This window comes from Chiloscyllium plagiosum, unplaced genomic scaffold (genome assembly GCF_037043375.1).
Source record: "Chiloscyllium plagiosum isolate Xiang-an unplaced genomic scaffold, Cpla_swu_hap1 HiC_scaffold_17, whole genome shotgun sequence".
Lineage (NCBI taxonomy): Eukaryota > Metazoa > Chordata > Chondrichthyes > Orectolobiformes > Hemiscylliidae > Chiloscyllium > Chiloscyllium plagiosum.
In genome coordinates this window covers 10,206,812-10,227,632 of record NW_028270155.1, presented here as the reverse complement: position 1 = coordinate 10,227,632, position 20,821 = coordinate 10,206,812, and the positions used below count along the sequence as shown (strand labels likewise).

Below are 20,821 nucleotides of genomic sequence, written 5' to 3'. Positions count from 1 at the left end.
CTTGTAGTGCAGTGGTAGTATTCCTAAGTAGTGCCCGCGTCCCATGGATGAATTAATTAAAAAAAAGAAAATGAAATAAAGACAAGTAAATGGACTTGCAATCAGTTGTGATTTGATTGGATAGTGGAACAGATTGGAAGAATTTAATAGTTTCCTCCTGGTCCAGCTTCATCATTGTCAGTAAATCCTGAAGCGACCATACACTTGAACCCTGAGCAAATAGTTCCTTCTTCCTTTATCGTTCCCCGGTTATCAACCTCCTCAGCACCTACCTATCCCTTTTGATAAAGTTGTGAGTCATCTGCCCAAATTCTCTTCCTGCTCCTTTTGTGCTGGTACGTGAACCTGTGAGATCCCGGGAATAAAGTGTTGCTGTCATATAAAAAAGACAGTAATCGTGTATTGTTGTTAACGAATCATTGGAGAACTGCTTCAAGAGTATCAGAGATTTCACAGTAACAAACTGTTCAGCCGAGCTCAGCTTCTTTTGTTCGGCAGCCACAGAGTACATGTCCCCTTCATGAACAGGGGCATTGTGAATGAGTTTCCCCCTCCTTTATCCAAGGACATCGAGTATCGCTTCTAGCCCCAGCTCCAATTACCCGAGCTCACTCAACACACGAGGAACAGGAAATGCAACAAAGACCCTGGAAAATATGACGACGGGAGCGCGCACAAAAGCAGACCGTGGCTGTCAAAGAAATTATTTAACAGTAACGGAGAAACTGATATGGCAAAGCTGACATGCAAACATTTATTTTGCGTCTGGGTGGTTTATCCCCTGAAGCTACACTATTTTATTGCTCGCCTGAATCAATTGACTCCTGTCACTCTCACCTCAGCTAAAAACTGCAGCATGTCCGTTGTCTCCTGAAAATGAATAGTTTTTCTCTGATATAATATTAAACGGGTGGTAAAGTATTTTTCAAGGCCGTCTTTTCACCTTTGCCACCAGTATAAATATTGGTTGGGGCTTTGTTTGTGTGTTATAGACTGACAAGCCTATAAGGGTTTGCAGCATAATATAAACCGGGCAACAGTAGAAACTTAATTAAATATTGACTATTTAATGATTTTAATTTGTTTGCATCTACCAATAAAAGTCACAGTGAAAGTGTTGTTAGAGGCTGCCTTTTCTGAAGGTTCTGCTGTAATTGTCCTCCCCCCTGTCTCCTTTGTCAATGATTTCCTCTGTGATGTTAGGTACAAAGTGTCATATATTAAACATATAACAGCGACTTCAAGAAACACCTTGAATCACTGTTATTTGAACAACACATAGTAAAAGCACTAGGGGTTGCATGGGCCAGCAGAGAAACTGGAGATCTTGGGTGCAATGGCAGCATCCTGATTGCTGGACCAGAAACTGCAAGTTCAAGTCCCAGTTTGGGGAGTTAAGAGGCGCTATTCGTAAGTTCTTTCCAGGACAGAGAAAGGAGAGTGAGATGGAAGATAAATTAATAGGAGACCAGGCAAAAAAGGGCTAAGAAAGAGACAGTAGGTATGCAATAATGATGTCTTGCATTCATCCAGTACCTTCATTGTAGCAAAGCATCAATGAACAAAACTAGTAACACCAAGCAAAATCAGGAAATGTTAGCCATGATGTGGAATTGTCAGTGTTGGACTGGGATTAACAACCGCTCTGAAAGCTTGTGATTTCAAATAAACCTGTTGGACTATAACCTGGTATCGTGTAAGTTCTAATTAGGAAATATTAAGACAAGTAATTAGTAACTTGCTCAAAAGTAAAAGACGTGAAGAGACAGCATGGACGAGTTGGACCGAAGGGTCTGTTACCGTGCTGTACACCTCTATGACTGTATGTCAGAAGATGTGGGCAGTGAAATTTAAAGAGAGAATTCCAAAGCCAGGGGCTAATGACATAATAACGGGATGAAGAAAGCGAGGACATGAAAGAGAAAATAAACTTGACAGAGAAGGTGGAGAAGAAAGCAGACATGGGAAAGAGACAGTAAGAGAAAGGAGACAATGAGGGAAAGATGGCAAGACACTGAGAGACAAAGAAGGAGAGAGAGAGAGAATGAAAACAAGATTTACGGTGATTGTTTATTACAGCTCATGCTGTATATGCCTGAGATAATTTTCTTTTTGCACTGCTGGAGAGCTTTGCCAAAGAACTGTGGGTTGCAATTTCAATAAACACTTTAAAAAAAAGAAAATCCACAGGCTAAAACGTCTGCCTGCAATCATTTTGGCGGAAGATTAGAAATGATTAAAAAGAATTATTTCAGCTCCCTGTGATTTGTATAACCATAGCAAAATTACAGTCAATATTTACAGCTAGAGGACAGCTTCCAGGCCAGGATACTGCTGGCAGGAGAGAGTTTGTTCTGACAATTAAAGCAATAAAGAGCCTGTGAGTGTTACACGGTTGACTCCACAGTGAAAAATAACGTGACATATGTTTTTACAGCAAGATACTCATTCCTTGAAAAGGTCAGGCATTGCATTAAACTGATTCCTTGATGCAAGGATGCAATCATCGCCAAACTCATCAGGGTCATGATCATTTTTACATAAAGTGTCTTCCTGTTTTTTTTCCTAATTCTGCATAAGAATGGATCAGGAAGTTTCCTGAGTGAAATGACTGTATCTCCATCTGTGAGATTCTTTCAAAGCCAGCCCAGACAGAAGCATGAAGGATTGCTGTTGTAAGACTTTATTGAGTTTTGGATACCGAGGAAAGAGATATTGGCGAGGCTGATCCATCTTTAAGCCTCCTACCACATTGGAATTATACCTCCACCCACCTGACCTCAGTTCACCCACTCTCATGAATCATCCTTCCTGATAATTCTCTACCACAAACTTATGAATTTTTGCCTCCCTCAGTTCATTCCCTTGCCACAGCAAGATTATTAAAACCTCTTTATCAACTGCTTCACCTTTTTACCTGTTTCTTTGGCCAGGAGTATTCTCCCAGCATACTGGGTCTCTTTACCATCTGCAGTTCTCCCCTCCCTCTTGCCTTTCCCACTTTCCAGATCTTTTCATTGCCCATATGGACTAGTGGTATTATTGCTTAACTGTTAATCTAGAAACCCAGGTAATGTTCTGGGGACCTGGGTTTGAATCCCACCATGGTAGATTAATTCCATGAACACAGGTAGTTAAGAGTCTAATGGTGACAATGAAGTTGGATAGAGCTCTTAAGGATAGTAGAATCAAGAGTTATGGGGATAAGGCAGGAACAGGATAGTGATTGAGGATGATCAGCCATGATCATAATGAGTGGTGGTGCTGGCTCGAAGGGCAGAATGGCCTACTCCTGCACCTATTGTTTATTGTCTGTTATCGATTGTCTTAAAAGCCCATCTGGTTCATTAATTATCTTTAGGGTAGGAAACTGTCCTTACCTGGTTTGGCCTTAACTTTAACTGTCCACACCGCAGGAATGAATGAAAGAAGATTACACTATCTGTCTCAATTGCTCTCTTCATCTCACTTGCTCAGACCTATCTCCCTTGGTGCATTCCATTTTCTCAGGTTTAATCTAATAAAGTCATCAAATCTGATGTTATCTGGCATGCTTAACTCAATTAAGTCAGACAGCAACTCTCTGACACATCTTGCTAGCTGTCCCTGAACCCTGGCCCTGCCTTCAAACATTAAACCATCATTTGCAGGACTTACTCTCCTGACTTTCAAGTTTTTTATCTCCTGCTCCAAACAGCCTGTTTCTATTTCCTCAGAAGTGGGACACTCTATTTGGACACATTGCTTCAGCCTATTCCTGCTCCACTGACTTACCCATACATTAATAGATGATTACAGCAAAGAAACAGATCATTCAGCCCATTGTGTCCATGTTGGTTAACAAAGATCTGACAGCACCAATCCCATCTCCAGCTCTTGGTTTATAGCCCTCAAGCCCTATGGCAAGGTGATCGTATATGTAAATGCTGTTTAAATACTACGGGATTTTCTGATTCAAACACCCTTACTGATGGTGAGGTCCAAACTCCTGAAAAGGTTCTCACCAACTCTCCAAGTAGCTTTTTACTTCTTACCATAAATCTGTGCCCTTCTAATAATGGAAAGATTGCTTCCCTATCCACCCTGTCCATGTCCTTGAAGACCTCATGCACCTCTACTAGGTTACAGCCACTGAGAGAATGTGAGGACTGCAGATGCTGGAGATTAGATAGAATTCGAAAAGTATGGTGCTGGAAAAACACAGCAGGTCAGGCAGCATCTGAGGAGCAGGAGAGTCAATGTATCGGACATAAGACCCTTCAAGGTCTTATGCCTGAAACGTCGACTCTCCTACCCCTTGGATGCTGCCTGGCCTGCTCTGCCTTTTCCAGCATCATATTTTTCAACCTCTATCAGGTCTCCTGTAAATCTTGAACTATTCCAAGGAAAATAACCCCAATCCATCTAGTCTTTCCTCATAACTTAAACCATCCAGTTGAGGCCACATGCAGATAAATTTATTTTGCACCCACCTGAGCTCAAACACATCTTTCTTTTATTGTGGTGACCAGAGCTGCATGCGGCACTCCTGTTGTCATTGAATCAGTGTTTTCTACAGTTCCCTCGTAATCTTTATATTCTATGCCTTGGTTTATAAAGGCAAGTATTCTAAATACATTCTTATCTCCTTATCATTCTGCCTTGCTACTTTCAGAGATTAATGATTATATACACTAAGGATCCCTCTGACTTTAAGTATTTTTCAGAGTCATAACATTCCAAGTGTAATCCCTTGGCTGTTCGGTTGCTACCAGTGTATTATTTTACACTTTTCCGGATTCACTTGTCATTGTGCTGCCAATCTGACAGTCCATTGATATCGCTGAAAATGTGTTGCTGGAAAAGCGCAGCAGGTCAGGCAGCATCCAAGGAACAGGAGAATCGACGTTTCGGGCATAAGCCCTTCTTCAGGCTTATGCCCGAAATGTCGATTCTCCTATTCCTTGGATGCTGCCTGACCTGCTGCACTTTTCCAGCAACACATTTTCAGCTCTGATCTCCAGCATCTGCAGCCCTCGCTTTCTCCAGTCCATTGATATCGTCCTGGTTATCCTTGTCTCTATTTTTCACTCCATCAAGGGATCCACCAGCATTTCAATCCTGTCCCCTAAATCTAAGTCTAAGTCAATAACGTACACCATGAACAGCAAGGCCCCCCAGCAGTGAGCCACTGGAAACAGACTTCCAGTCAGAGAAGCATCCCTCTATCATCACCCTCTGCTTCCTGCCGCTCAGCCAATTTTGAATCTAATATGTCATTTGCATCATTTCCCATGGGCTCTTATGTTCTGGATCAGTTCAGTCATGAGGGACCTCATAAAAAGATCTTGCTAAAGACTACAACAAATGAGTTGCCATAATCAACACTTCTAGCTAGCTCTTCAAATAAAAAACCATATTTGTCAAGCACGACTTTCATTTAAAAAATATAAGCTAACTATCCTTAATTAGTCTGTGTCTCACCAAGTGCACATATATGCTGTCCCTCAGAATTCTGTCTAATAACTCCCTCATTATCAAGTTTAAAATTACTAATTTGTAGCTTCTGGTCTGACCCTTGCTTCCTCTTTTTAATAATGGGACAATGTTAGCAGTCTTTGGCACCTCATCTGAGACCAGAGAGGATTCAATAATTGCCTGTTGGGCCCTGATATCTCCTTCTTTGCTGCCCTCAATAGCCTGGGATACATCTCACCTGGGAGTAGGGCTTTATCCACTTTTAAGACTGTTAAACCCTCCCATACCTCTCCCCTCTCAATGTTAATTTCTTCTCACATTTCCCAGGCCTCCACCCGATGTCTATTCTTGCATCATCCTTTTCCATTATGAAGACTGACACAGAGTATTCACTGAGGACTGTGTCCACATCTCTGTTTATTATGTATACATTAATGTATAATGAGCATACTCTTCCCCCAGTATTCAAATGCCTCTTTGGGTTTCCTTCTATTCTATCTGCCAACATTTTTTCATGCGTTTGCTTAGATTTCCTAATTTCCTTTTTAAGCCCCACCCGAACTCTTTATATTTTGCTAGGGGCTCTGTATTTGCGTATTTGGTATGTGCCATAAGCTTCTCTTTTTACCTTAATCCTAAAGTGTACGTCCCTTGGTATTCAGGATTCTCTGCTCTTGGACCCATCTTTGCTTTCAAAGGAATATATTTACTCTGTACTCTTGTTTATTTCCTCCTTCAATGTCTCCCACTGCTCAGGAACAGTTTCATCTGTGAGGTGTTTCCACTTCGGCCAAGTTGTATCTTTTCTTATTATAACTAACCTTTCCCAGTTCAGAACTTTTATTTCTGGCCATCTATCAACAATACATTCCCCCCTTAATCAATTGCTTCTGACCTACTTCCTGACTCTTCTGGTGCCCTGTATCACTGCAAACACTGTCCAACTTCCTGCACACCCTTCCCCCACTTTTTACGATGGGCATCAAATCTCACTGCATCTCTATCCCTAAACAGGACAATCTAAGCACCCTTGAAACCCTATATGAATAGGGGCCCATTAAACCACCATTCACCACCAAAGTTCCCTGTACGTTGCACAGCTGTGGGTGCAACTCTCCAGGTTTCAAGACCACTCTAAAACTTTGGCCAACAATAAATTATTGATCAGTCTGAGAAATGGTGGCCATTTCCCACCAATAGTAAGAACAGTCCCAAAAGACTGAAAGAAACTATCAAGATAACACCCTTATTCAAAAAAAGAAGAGAAACAGAAATCAGGCAAATACAGTTCGACATCGGTCATTGGGAAAATGTTATAGTTTCTAATATATAATATAATATATATAATATAAAAAAATAACATTTAGAAAAACATTCAAACAAAACAAACAGAATCAGCATGGCTTCATGAAGGGGAAATCATGCCTGATTCATTTGTTACAATTCTTTGAGGGGATAAGAAGCGGGACAAGTAAAGGGGATTAAGCAGATGTAGCATATTTAGATTTTCAAATGGCATTTGATAAGATACTGTACAGAAGGCTACTTTGTAAGATAAGAGGCGATGATCTGGGGAGTTGATGATTCACTAACTAATAGAAGACAGAGATGTGATAAAAGGCGCATTTTCAGGATGGTGACCTGTAACAAGCGATGTACCACAGTGATCAGTACTGGGGCGATAATTATTTATACCGTATATTAATAACTTGGATGACAGAAGATTGTAACTGCTACTATTTATCTGCTTAATTCACTTGATGACTAAGTCATTCCTAAAAAAGAACTTAATCAAGCTTCACACTGAGCTTTCATTAAATATTTGCTATGGTGTGAATGTCCTTATCCTCCACAACATCATTCTGTAAAAGGTTTATTTCTGAAGGAAATGACATATTCTGTAGAAACATTCGCGCCACAAAAAGTGCCAATGAATGATAATCTCCCACAGGTGAGAATCTAATCATCGCTCCATAATGTTCAATGACATTACCACCACTGAATACCCCACTGTCAACATTATGGAGTAGCAATGCAGAATGAAGTCAACAGCATGGTTCAATTCTAACACTGGCTGAGGTTACGATGAAGGACTCTCCTTTCCAAACTCTCCCCTCGCCTGAGGTTTATATTCCCCTCAGGTTAAACCACCACCAGTCATCTCTCTCTCTCTCTCGCTCTCTCTCTCTCTCTCTCTAATAGAGAGCAGTCCGAGGATCAGGTAAGACTATGGCAACTTTTCATTTCCCTATGGATGCGAGAGCAGGTCATAGATGAGAATTCTGCAATGATTAACCCTTCTATCTCCTCTGTATCTGTCCAACATCTACAAGGCACTAATCAGGAGTTTGGTGGAATACTCTCCAATTGCTTGGATGCAACATAAAAGCAAGAAGTTCAACACCACCCAGGACACGGAAATCCGTCACCTTCGACACACATATTCTTCCAACCATTGACCAATGCAGAGTGGCAGGAGTGTGTGCCATGATAAAGGTTCCTTTGGACACACCTTCCAAACCTGTAATCTCTACCATCTGAAGGGACAAGGGCAGCAGATGCATTGGAAGACTACAATCTGCAAGCTCCTCTAAACCACATACTACCCTGACTCAGGACTATATCAGCACGCTATGGCTTTCACTAGGTCGACAGCCTGCAATTGCCTCCCTAACAGCATTGTCGCAATACCGACAACCGCATGAATTGTGGCAATTAAAGAAAACAGCCCACCACCAGCTTCTCAACAGCAATTAGAGTCAGCCAGTGAATGCTGGCCTAGCCAGCAACACTCACATTCAGTGAATGAATCAAAAATAAAATCATTTAAATTACCCCATCTTTAACAATAAAGACCTGCATTGATAAAGAACCTTTAGAGCTGGGTAAGATCTTAAGGTGGCTTACAGGGACATTGTCATACAAAATGTGAACATGAGTAACAAAAGCTTAATCAGAGAGATAAATTTTGAGGAACATCTGAAAGGGAGAGTGGGAGGGAGAAAGGCAGACAGACACAAAAGGAAATCAAGAGCGAAAGGCGAGACAAGAGAACCCTGCCAATGGAATAATGAAGGTCAGAGGTGCACAGAAGATAAGAATTGCCAGAGTCCAGGATCTTGACGATTTGGATCTTGGAGCCTTGAGATAGTGAGACTGATGTATGAAGAGAGGTTGCATCCTTTGGATTACAGTCAGTGGTATTTAGAAGAATGAAGGGGGATCTGTTAGAAAGCAATCAAATTCTAATCATGATTTGAAGGTGCCGGTGTTGGACTGGGGTGTACAAAGTTAAAAATCACACATCACCAGGTTATAGAGCAGCAGGTTTAATTTGGAGGCACGAGCTTTCAAAGCGCTGCTTCTTCTACAGGTGGGTGTGATGAACCACCTGATGGAGAAGCAGCACTTAGAAAGTTAGTGCCTCCAAATAAACTGATGGGACTATAACCTGGTGTTGTGTGATTTTTAACTTAGTTAAATTCTAACAGGACTTGATAGGGTAAACACAGCAAGAATATTCCTGAGACTGTGGAGTCCAGAACAAGGAGGGCACAGTCTAAAGATACAAGACCTTTTGTGACTGAGGTGTGGTGAAAGATCTCCACCCAGAGAGTGGTGAGCCTGGGAATTTTCTACACTGAAAGCAGTTGAGGCTGAAGCATTGAATATTTTCAGCAAGTTAAATCAAGTTAGATACCTCAAGTTAGATTAAAGCAAATTACTGTGGATGCTGGAATCTGAAACCAAAAAGAGAAAATGCTGGAAAATCTCAGCAAATCTGCCAGCATCTGTAAGGAGAGAAAAGAGCTTTGACAAAGTCAGTTAGACTTGAAATGTCAGGTCTTTTCTCTCCTTACAGATGCTGCCAGACTTGCTGAGATTTTCCAGCATTTTCTCTTTTTGATCTCAAGTTAGATGTTCTTTTTAAGGTAAAAGGATTTAAAGGGCACAGGAGAAAGTGGAAATTGGGACTGAGTTGGATGGTCAGTGGAAACATACAAATGGGAGAAGGAATAGGCCATTCAGCCCTTCAAGTCTGCTCCACCATTCAATCAACACCACTATTCACCCAACTCATTACCTTGTTTCCACTTTTTCCCAATACCTTTTGATCCATTTAACCCTAATTCCTCCCTGAAAACATTCAAGACATGATCAGATTGAATGGTGGCTTGAAGGGCAGAATGGCCCACCCCAGCTCAACTTTTTGTGCGCCTATGTTGTGGTGCTAGATGGGGTTACAGATATAGAAGGAGGAGGTGGAAAGAGGCAAGCCATGGAGGGATTCAATAAGGAAAATGGGAGACTTAAGACCAAAATATTGCAAGCAGTAATGTAGATCAGTGAGCACAAGCCAGGAATAACCGGGTAAATGGGGTTTGGTGAACAGTGATATTGTGAAACAGACTCGAGACTATGAAAAGAACTATTTATGACTGAGTTAATGCCATGTGGAAAAAATGGAAAGACACGAAGGTGCTTTTCCTTTACTGGACATGAACTGCACTCACTCACCAACAGAGGACATCTCTGGCACTGTCACATGGTAAGGTTCATCTGGAAATTCAGGGGCATTGTCATTGATGTCTTGAACCTTGATGATGAACTCTGATGGTGGCTCCAGAGGTTTGTCAGTGTCCCGGTCAATGGCCTGTGCAGTCAGCGTGTACTCAGCTTTCTCTTCACGGTCAAGCCTCTTCATGGCGTGAATGTCCCCCGTCTTGTCATTGATCATGAAGATTGTACCAGCACCTTCACCCGACAGAATGTACTTGACATTTCTATTCGCTAGGTCGAGATCTGTATGCAACTAGAGAAGGAATGGAGAATTAGTGTTAAAAAAATCTTCTTTTTATTCTTAATGTAATGATGTAGTTTCCTTCCTTGCATAAACACATGGAAAAAAAAACAAATGGGAGAAGGAATAGGCCATTCAGCCCTTCAAGCCTGCTCCACCATTCAATCAACACCACTATTCACCCAACTCATTACCCTGTTTCCACTTTCTCCCAATACCTTTTCATCCATTTAACCCTAATGCCAACTGAAAACATTCAATGTTTTGACATCAACTATTTTTCTGTAGCAGAGAATTCCACAGAGTCACCACTCTTTTGATGATGAAATTGCTCCTTACCTCAATCCTAAATGGCCCACTCTATATCCTTGGCCTGTGACCGCATGTTCTAGGCTCCCTTACCACTGGGAACATCCTTCCTGCATTTGCCCTGTCTCATCCTGTTCGAAATTTATAGATTTCTAGGATTTCTTCTCAACTCCAGAAGTACCAGGAAGATCTCAAAGGTATTTACAAAATATCAAGAAGCCTGGATACAGCGGATGTGGAGAAGATATTTCCACTAGTAGAAGAGACTAGAATTCGAGGGTATGGTCTCAAAATGAAGGGATGACCTTTTAGAACTGAGATGAGGAGAAATTTTTTTAGCCAGAGGATGGTTAATCTGTTGAAATCATTGCTAGAGAGGGCTGTGGAGGCCAGGTCATTGAGTGCATTTAAGACAGAGAGCAGTAAGTTCTTCCTCTGTAAGGGCGCAAAGGTTAGGGGTAGAAAGCAGGAAAAAAAGGGTTGAGAAACAAATCAGTCAGCAACAAATGGTAGTCTAGACTTGAATGGCCTATTTCTGTTTTCATTTTGATGGTCTTATGGTCTGTCTTCATACTTTAGTCCTGCCAAGGCTGGATATTGTTTTTAACAATAAAGAAGTGATTTCAACCATAAGTTGGATGGAACTACCAGTCCTATTCTGCTGAAGGCATTAAGTTCCTTCCTATCAGAAGGATGTTGTGAAACTTGAAAAGGTTCAGAATGTTGCTAGGGTTGGAGGGGTTGAGCTATAGGGACAGGCAGAAGAGGTTGGGGGTCTTTCCCCTGGAACATTAAGGCTGAGGGGTGACCTTATGGACTAGAGGGCACAGGTTCGGGGTTAAAGGGGAAAGATATAAAAGGGGCCTAAGGGGCAACTTTTTCACGCAGAGGGTGGTGCGTGTATGGAATGACCTTTCCAGAGGCAGTGGTGGAGGATGGTACAATGACAACATTTAAAAGGCATCTGGATTGGTATATGAATAGGAAGGGTTTAGAGGGATATGGGCCAGGTGCTGTCAAATGGGACTAGATTAAGTTACAATATCTGGTCGGCATGGACGAGTTGGACCGAAGGGTCTGTTTCTGTGTTGTACATCTCTATGACTCTAAGATAATAATAGTTAATATTGAACAGATCATGGATTCTCTGTACGACATTCGCTGAACTCATCAGGCCTTTGCGACAATAAGTGTCCACATTGGAGAATGGAGAAATTCAGCTGCCTTGAGAAATTCATCACGATGACTTGACAGGTCATGAAAGTATGCTTGAGTGAGTCATGTGTGGTAAGTCTTCTAACCCATTCCCAATCACTAACAGAGTTAAACAGGACCAGTTGCTAGCACTCAACCTCTTTCTCCTATTTTAGGAACATGGAATAATCAGAACATGAGAACAGGAATAGGCCATTCAGCCCCTTGAGCCTGTTCCACCATACACAAGATCATTGCTGATTTGTCATCTAACTCCATCTACCTGCCTTTCCTCCATATCCCTTTTTACATGAACTTACAAAAAAACTATCTATCTTAGATTTAAAACTAAACAACTGATCTCGTATCAAATTCCATTTGTGGAGCGAGTTGCCAAACATCCACCCCTCTTTGAGTGTAGAAGTGCTTCCAAATATCTCCTGGTCTTAATTTTTATACAATGCCGCACAGTTCCAGAATCACTAACTAGTGGTAATAGTTTATCTGTATTAACCCATTTTTCTTGTAAATATCTTGAAGACTTCGGTCAAGTGATCCCTTAACCTTCTGAATTCTGGAGAAATTGATGTAATTAGTATGTTCCCTCCTCATAACTTAATCCCTGAAGTCCAGTTGTCATTCTTGTACACTGGTGGTGTACTCCCTCCAAGGCAATCTATTCATCCTAAGGTGTGGTATCCAGATCTGTTCACAATACTTTGACGGAATCTATCCAGGGTTTGTATAACTGCAACATAACATCTGCAACCCTGTACTCCAGTCCTCTAGATTTCAAGGACAGCATTCCCTTAGTTTTACCGATTATTTGCTGCCCATGTTCGAGGCATTTTAAAGATCTGCGCACCTAAACCCGTATGTTGCTTTCAACATGTGTTGTACTTACCTTTGTACAAAATAGAAAGAACCCTGATCTATCTTTTTGTGGACCAAAATAAATAACCTCATTTTCACATTGAAATCCATCTGCCACAGTTTTGCCCATTCAGCAAGTCTACTATACCCCTTTGTAATTTTATGCTATCCGCTGCCCACTCTCTACAATGCTGCCTAACTTTGTGTCATCAGCAAATTTGGATTCATGACATTTTATGCCTTTATCCAAGTTGTTAAATTATGTAAATCATTGAGGCCTAACACAGATCTTTGTGGGACACCATTGGTAATGTCCTGCCAATTTGTGTATCTTTTCATTATCCCTACTTTCTGTCACCTATTACTCAACCAATTTTCCAGTTGTGTCAGTAATTTGCCCTCAATTCTGTGGGTTTCTACTCTAGGTAACAGTCTCTTATGTGGGACTTTATCAAGTGCCTTCTGGAAGTCCATATAACCAGCATCCATAGGCATCCCTTAGTCAACTCTTCCAAAAATTGAATGAGGGTCATCAAGCATACCATACTCTAAATGAAGCCATGCTTAGTCCCCATGATTAACTGAAAACTTTTGAGGTGTTCAGTTACTCCATCCTTGATTATAGATGCCAACGATTTCCCTACCACAGATGTTGGACTAACTGGCCCGCAGCTCTTTGGTTTTCCTCTTCCGTCCCTCTCAAAAATGGACTGACATATTTTCCAAGCCAGTAGATCAACTCCTGAATCTGGGGAAATGTAAAACCTACAGTTATGGCATCTGCAATCTGCTCCCCTACTTCCTTTAACACCCTCAGATAGAAATAGTTAGGTCCTGGGGATTTGTCTCTCTCCTAGGTCCATTAACTTCCTAATTACTTATGCTTTACTTATGTTAATTTTATTCAGTCCCTGTCCCCAATCCACTATTAAATTCCTGAGGGCTCTCAGGCAGCTAACCACCCTTTCCACTGTAAAGATTGAGACAAAGTAATTAGTCAATTTATCTGCCATTGTCCCATACTCATTGAGATCGCTTTTAGTAGTTCATATAAGCTGCTTTGTGGGCCCTTTGCTGGTATTTGTATTCTTCCCATTCAGCAAGATCTGAGCTTTGTTTTTGGCATTATTGTAAGGCCTTTCAGATATTTCTTTCATTGCCCATGGCTGTTTTGTTTTCTGTGAAGTGGAGCTTTTCCCTCTCAGGGGTATAAACTAGTTTTGTGTTGTGTAAAATGTTTCTTTAAACACCTTCCACTGTTCTGCAGTTGTTTTACCCATGAGCAGATTTTCGTAGTGTACTACGGACAGTCTCTGTCTCATCTCATTAAAGTCAGCCTTACCTAAATCTAAAATTCTAATAGCTGATTAGTGCTTGAAAGCTTCACTGAATTCAATCATGTTATGATCACCATTTGATAAATGTTCATGCACTTGGCTCATTATTAAATTCAATATTGCTTGTCCCCTTGTTGCATCCAGGACATATTGTTGTAGGAAATTATCCCAGACGCACTTCAGAAATTCATCACCTTTCTAACATGTGCTTGTTTGCTTCTGCCAATCTATGTTAAAGCTAAAATCCCCTATTAATACTATCCTTGACTTTGGTACACACTTATCTAATTTCTGCATTTGTACAATCCAGCCCTTCATAACTGTTAATGAGAGATCTGGACACAATACCCATTCCAGTTTTAGGGCTTTTACTGTTCCTCAGTTCCACCCACATAGTCTCCACTGAATGTTTTCCCTTCATTATATCCTCCCTCACCACTGAAGTAATTTTGTTTCTAATTAAAAGTAATTTGGATGAGTACATGAATAGGAAGGGTTTAGAAGGATTTGGGCCATGTGCTGGCAGGTGGGACTAGATTGGGTTGGGATATCTGGTCGACATTGACGAGTTGGACCGAAGGGTCTGTTTCCGTGCTGTACATCTCTATAACTCTATGACTCTTTAATCAATAACACCACTCCACCTCCTCTGTCACTTTCCTTACCCATCCTGTAAATGTTATCAACCTGGTGTATTTCATTGCCAATACAATCACCTACTACCATATCTCTGTAATGGCTAGTAAACCATAATCTCCAGTGTCAACTTGTGCCTGAAATGCATTTGATTTATCCTCTACACTCTGTGCATTCCTATATAAGATTCTTATTTGGGCCATACACTGTAACCTATCCTTTAGCACTGATGATATATTCACCTGTTTATCATTTCTCTCTTTTCGTTTTGTCAATATACTTCTAATAGTTTCACCATTTCCTGGCAAAGCCGAAGTAGGATTCCTGATTGCTTATTTATTTTCTGTACTGTAATTTGTTTCCTTATTGACTTCTCCCAGGCCCTACACCTATTTACTAGTTTAAAGTCCTTGTGATCACCCTTTCATTGTGATCATGGTCCCTGATTTTTTCAATTGGAGCCCATCCCAATGATACAGTTTCCTTGTGTCCTAACACTGATAGCAAAGCCCTACAAAATGGGACTCATCTTACTCACATTTCTCCTTTGGCAATGTGTTTACTTCCCTAATATTCTTACCTCTTTGCCAATTTGCACGTGGCTCAGGTAATAATCCAGAGATTAACACCTCTTGAGGTCCAGTTCTTTAGTTTTGTTTCTAATTCCTGATAATCCCCACACAGGAACTCTTGCCTGCTCTTGCCAATGTTGTTGGTCTCAACATGAGTGACAACAAATGGATCTGTCCCCTCCCACAATGGTATCATTTCAAGCTGGTTCAAGATGGCCCTTACCTCAGCACCAGACAGGCAATACACCATGCAAACCTCTCCATCCTCCTTACAAAGGGTGTTATCTGCACCCCTAATTTTAGAATCCTCTACCACTGTCACTTTTCATTTGGTTCCCATTGCTTGTGCCCATAATGCTCACCAATCCCTTCCATGATGGTGATCCTGGTATAAAATCAAATATTATGTGGATGAGAAGGTGCTCAATCTGAAATGATTCCAGCTAAAGGCCAAGGACAGATTCCATGACTTCCAGTTTGCTAATGACAGTGCAGGTACTACAGGGCAGGACATGTAATGTCACATGGACCTGTTCTCTGGTGCGTTTGGGATGTGACACCCTCTGATCATCATCCATGCTGTACATCTCTATGACTATCTGGCAGGTGGGACTAGATTGGGTTGGGATATCTGATCGGCATGGATGGGTTGGACCGAAGGGTCTGTTTCCATGCTGTACATCTCTATGACTCTATGACTCTATAAAGAAAAATGAATAATGGACCAGCCTGCTCCAGGAGACTTCCATTCTGAACCCAAGGTCCATGCTCAGTACCTGTCAGCAGTAGATACATTCACTTATCTAGGTAGCACAGTCTCTTGAGTTGTCTTAATGACCATGAGACACATGCAATACTTGCCAGGGCAAGAGTAGCCTTCAGCAAACATTGAACATTAATCAGAGAGTAAACAGTAGCAATGCTAGCCTATCAAACTGTAAGTCTGTGGTGAAATAATCTTGCCCTTTCTGCTCTATGTGTGAGACACATCGACTGGGTACCAGTGTCATGCCAAGAAACTCAACAACTTTCGCTTTAGCTGCCTTTGGAAGCTTCTCGAGTTCAGATGGCAGGACAAAATGTCAGATACAGAGGTGCTGTCCGAAGCTAGCCTGCCGAACATTCAAGCCATGTTGAGAGGGTCTCAAATGTGCCAAGCTGGTCCTGGAGCAAGAAGGTCTTGACATTCCAATGTGTTGTCCCAGTGAAGTGTAACAAAGGCCACCGTCACTGAAAACAACAGGCTTAGGACAGGGATGGCCTGATATAATGTGGTTTAAGTTGCTTAATAATTGTATCGTGCTGCATGATGCAATATAGAAGAGAACCATTTTGGAATATTAAATGCATTGTAGTTCCTTTACTAGTGCAAGTACAAACAGCAGAGAAATTAAAGAAAAAGCAGAGATTAAAAATGCCGTTTTCCTCGGTGTTTGAGCAGTGAAATGTTTCAAAAACAACGAGCTTCTTCTGTGAGTCTCCAACACAATGGGGCCTCGATAATGACATGATGATGTGACTCACACAAGTGAAGCAATGACATGAGATGCAATCAGAAAGAACAGGCTCTTAAAATGGGGGATGGAAGTTTAAATGAGGATGGGGGACAAAAATAAAAGCAACTTTAATGTAAAAGGGGGAGGATTAAAACAAGGACTCCCTGCATAAAATAATCCAGATGATAAACATGGACATCTTCATCTCAAAAGACAAAGGCAAAGTTTAAGACTGGAGTCGATAGATTTTTGAGGGAAAGGAATCAAGGGGATCAGAGTGAAAAGTTGGGTTGATGCAACAGTTCAGTGACTATCTTGAATGGTGGAATAGAGTCTGATGGATCAGGTGGCTAGCTCCTGCTTCCATTTTCTATTGTTGTTTGTGTTTGGAATTGAGTAATGTGGCAGTGCTTATCACTGGGTAAATATAGGCATCTATGTGGTACACATGAGACTAGTTACATAGATCCAGGCAATTGTCTTCTCTGCAAAATATAGCGACTAGTAGAAAGTGTGGATTGCTGGAGATCAGAGTCAAGATTAGAGTGGCACTGGAAAAGCACAGCTGGTAAGGCAGCATCCGAGGAGCAGGAGAATCGATTTTTCGAGCAAAAGCCCTTCATCAGGAATGAGGCTGGGAGTGGAGAGATATCTCTCCTGCTGTGCTTTTCCAATACCACACACTCGACTCTAATCTCCAGCATCCGCAGTACTCACTTTTGCCCTGTAAAATATAACGTTTAGACTGTTGCATTTTTACATGAATCCAGCATCTTTGAACTTTTAGTGAACCAATTTATTGAATTCAGCATCACAGTTGACCTTGATGAGGTGAGCACGCATGACTTCAGTGTCATTAGCTCTATCGTGTAACCAATCAGCTACTCTACAGAGAAACAAGCTTCATTTCACAAACAAACTGCTCCCTTTGAAAAAGAATCCAGAGGACTGCTTAGACAGATCCTCTGATCACTTTGGACACCAAGCTCCACATTATTGACCAAACAACTGACAAGCCTAGCATTTATTACCAAATAATGATGCTGTGACACTCGTTCAATCTGTCACGGGCCTTAATTATGTGTTCATTATTAATTGTTTGTACTATCCATTGAGCCAGTTAACTCCAAGAGGATAAAAAATTATGAGAAGACAATATTGTAAAAGGGGATTATTTTTGCTGTTCAGAATTTTGCAACAGACTCGGATACTTTCAAATTTCAAAGAGCCGGACCTATTTTAGTGCAGAGCTCTCTCATTTCACACAAATGCTTCAACTCAATTTTGTCTCCAAAGGACATGTTCTATTGCATGAGGAAAATGTTTGCAGCCTTTGATTTGTCTGTCCTTCATTTAAGTGTGAGGTTGCCAACAAATTAATGCCAACTCTGTCAATTTTGACAGCCTATTTGTCATGTGGCTCTATAGACATGCTGAGAAATACAGACACTTGCAACTTACTTTAATCAAAGCTTGAATTTACAATCAACAACGATACACTTGTTTATAAATCAAACACTTCTTGTCTTTATATGTTTGCACAATCAGGTACAGTCATATCTACTGTGCCAGAACATGAAGGAAATAAAAGCTGCATTTATATAGCAACATATATAAAGGCCTAATGATCTCCCAGAACTCTACAGGTTAATGATATGGATTTGAACGCCAGCATGTCAGATGCTTTAATTTAATATTTTGATTAGATTCCCTACAGTGTAGAAACAGGCCCATTTAATACAAAACATTGACCAAATGACACCCAATTAACTACGGGGTAAAAACAATGACTGCAGATGCTGAAAACCAGATTCTGGATTAGTGGTGTTGGAAGAGCACAGCAGTTCAGGCAGGATCCAAGGAGCAGCGAAATCGATGTTTCGGGCAAAAGCCCTTCATCAGGAATAAAGGCAGAGAGCCTGAAGCATGGAGAGATAAGCTAAAGGAGGGTGGGGGTGGGGAGAAAGTAGTATAGAGCCATTAATTGTTATAAAAACACATTTTGTTCACTATTGTTCTTCAGGGAATGACACGACCATCCTTGCCTGATCTATATGGGACTCCACAACACTAATCCAAACCTAAACTTTACCCTCACCTGAACTTTAACCCTAATCCTAACCCTAACCCTAATATTAACAGCAACCCTGGCCCATCCTTACCTGATCTAGCCTACATGGGTCTCCAATCCTAATCCAAACCCAAAACCAACCTGAACTCTAACTCTAACCCTAATATTAACATCAACCCTAACCCATCTTTACTCGGTTTGGCTGACATGGGACTCCTTAATCCTACCACTGAACCTAACCCTAACCCTAACCCTTAGCCTAACTCAAACTCTGACCCTAACCCTGACCCAAACACTAACCCTAACCTTAACCCTAACCCGAATCCTAACCTTAACTCGAACACTAATCCTAACCTGAACCCTAAACCGAACTCTAACCCTAACCCGAACTCTAACCCTAACATGAACCCTAACCCTAGCTTTAACCATAGCCCAAACCTGAACCCTAATCCTAATTTGAATCCTAACCCGAACCCTAACATTAACTGAACCGTAAACCTTACTCGAATCCTAAACCGAACCCTAATCTTAACCTGAACCGTAACCTGAACACAAATCCTCACACTAACCTGAACCCTAACCCGAGCACAAACTCTAATTAAAACCCTAACCTGAACCCTAGTCCAAACCTGAACACTAATCCAAACCCTAACCTTAACCTGAACCGTAACCCTAACTCGGATCATAACACTAACCTGAACCCTAACCCTAACTCGAACCCTAACTTGAACTTTAATCCTAACCTGAACTTTAATCCTAACCCGAATTTTAATCCTAACCTGAACCCTAACCCTAATCTGAACCCTAACCCTAACTCGAACCCTAACCCAAACCCTAAACTTAAACCTAACCCAATACCTAATCCTGACTCTAACCTGAACCCAAAGCCTAACCCTGACCCTAACCCTAACCACAGCAATGTGCTTGACTCCTAACTGCTCTCTGGGTAATTTGGGAATAGGAAGTAAATGTTGACCTGGTCAGTGTTGTAGAAACTTAGAGCATAATTTTATAAGGGCCTGAATGATATCAGCTCCAGCGAGCTTTCAAACAGAATGGAGTGAGACGACTAATATGGCCTATTTCAACTTTGGGAACTACTCACTGCATCTTAATAAAAACTGCTGGGAGTTGAAGAGAAAGTGTCGCTCAGCAACAGTGAGTTGTCTATTTGAAGGATTATCTCTTGTTAACTACACATCTCATCTTATAAATATTCAGCTTTCTATCTTAGCAAACATGCTGAGCAAACCGGATGTGGAGAATACTTGGCATGGAAGTCGGGGCGAGTGCCTGGTGATTGCTGCTGACTGAGAATGGTCTTCATGTTGCTCAGCACCAAACAGCATGATCCAGTCACCAGTAACATGCACCCCTCGTCCATGGTGTCTGACATTGAGGAACCCTTAAGCATCCTCATGGCACTTCTCCATTGCAGTCTGCTTTGGAAGTACAGACCTGCAAGGTGCATTAGCAACCCGTATTGAAAAGCTGCTGCAGGGAGACACTGGGCACACAGTCAGACAGCCAGCTCATAAGTTGGACAAGCGAGCATCTCAGGGCTGCTCACTTGCTGCCTTAACACTCACACTCACTCATGCTCACGGCATCCATGCCTTGCCTGTTAGCACTTTGGCACTTCAGACAGAGCTGAAGGCTATCGGCACTTCCATGTTGATGTGCTCTTTAGCACAGATACATATACAGGCTGCTTTTCAGTAGACATCTGTCTGGTGGGTGAGTGTAGGAGTTGGCATCTTGCTTTACAGCACACTGAATTGTCAATCTGATGGGTTTATTTTGTGCTAGCTGCCTGTATAGCCAACACACTGCACATTTATTCAACTGAATGCCAAGTTGGAAAGTGGCTTGGGTCTAGTCCTCAGTCCAGTCAAGGAAGGAGGTATTGTTAATCAGGAGTTCCAAGTACCATCAGTCACTGCCACAAACCACATGCAATCCAGCAACTTGGCCAAAGTCAGTCATCCATTCAGGCTGCTCACAATCAGAGGAGCTGTCCCAGTGCAGAGTGGGGAGTGGGTAATGGTCAGTTCTCTATAGCCATCAGCATCAGT

General features: G+C 41.5%; 1 protein-coding gene across 2 annotated transcripts in view; it reads right to left on the bottom strand.

The window, feature by feature from the left end:
• LOC122558714 (cadherin-8-like) overlaps nucleotides 1-20,821 on the bottom strand; it is a 340,449-nt gene that overhangs the window by 244,146 nt on the left and 75,482 nt on the right. For both annotated transcript variants that reach the window (XM_087995704.1, XM_087995703.1), the window contains one exon: nucleotides 9,976-10,270. In XM_087995704.1, coding sequence (XP_087851830.1) covers nucleotides 9,976-10,270 — 295 coding nt within the window. The remainder of the gene's footprint in view (nucleotides 1-9,975; nucleotides 10,271-20,821) is intronic.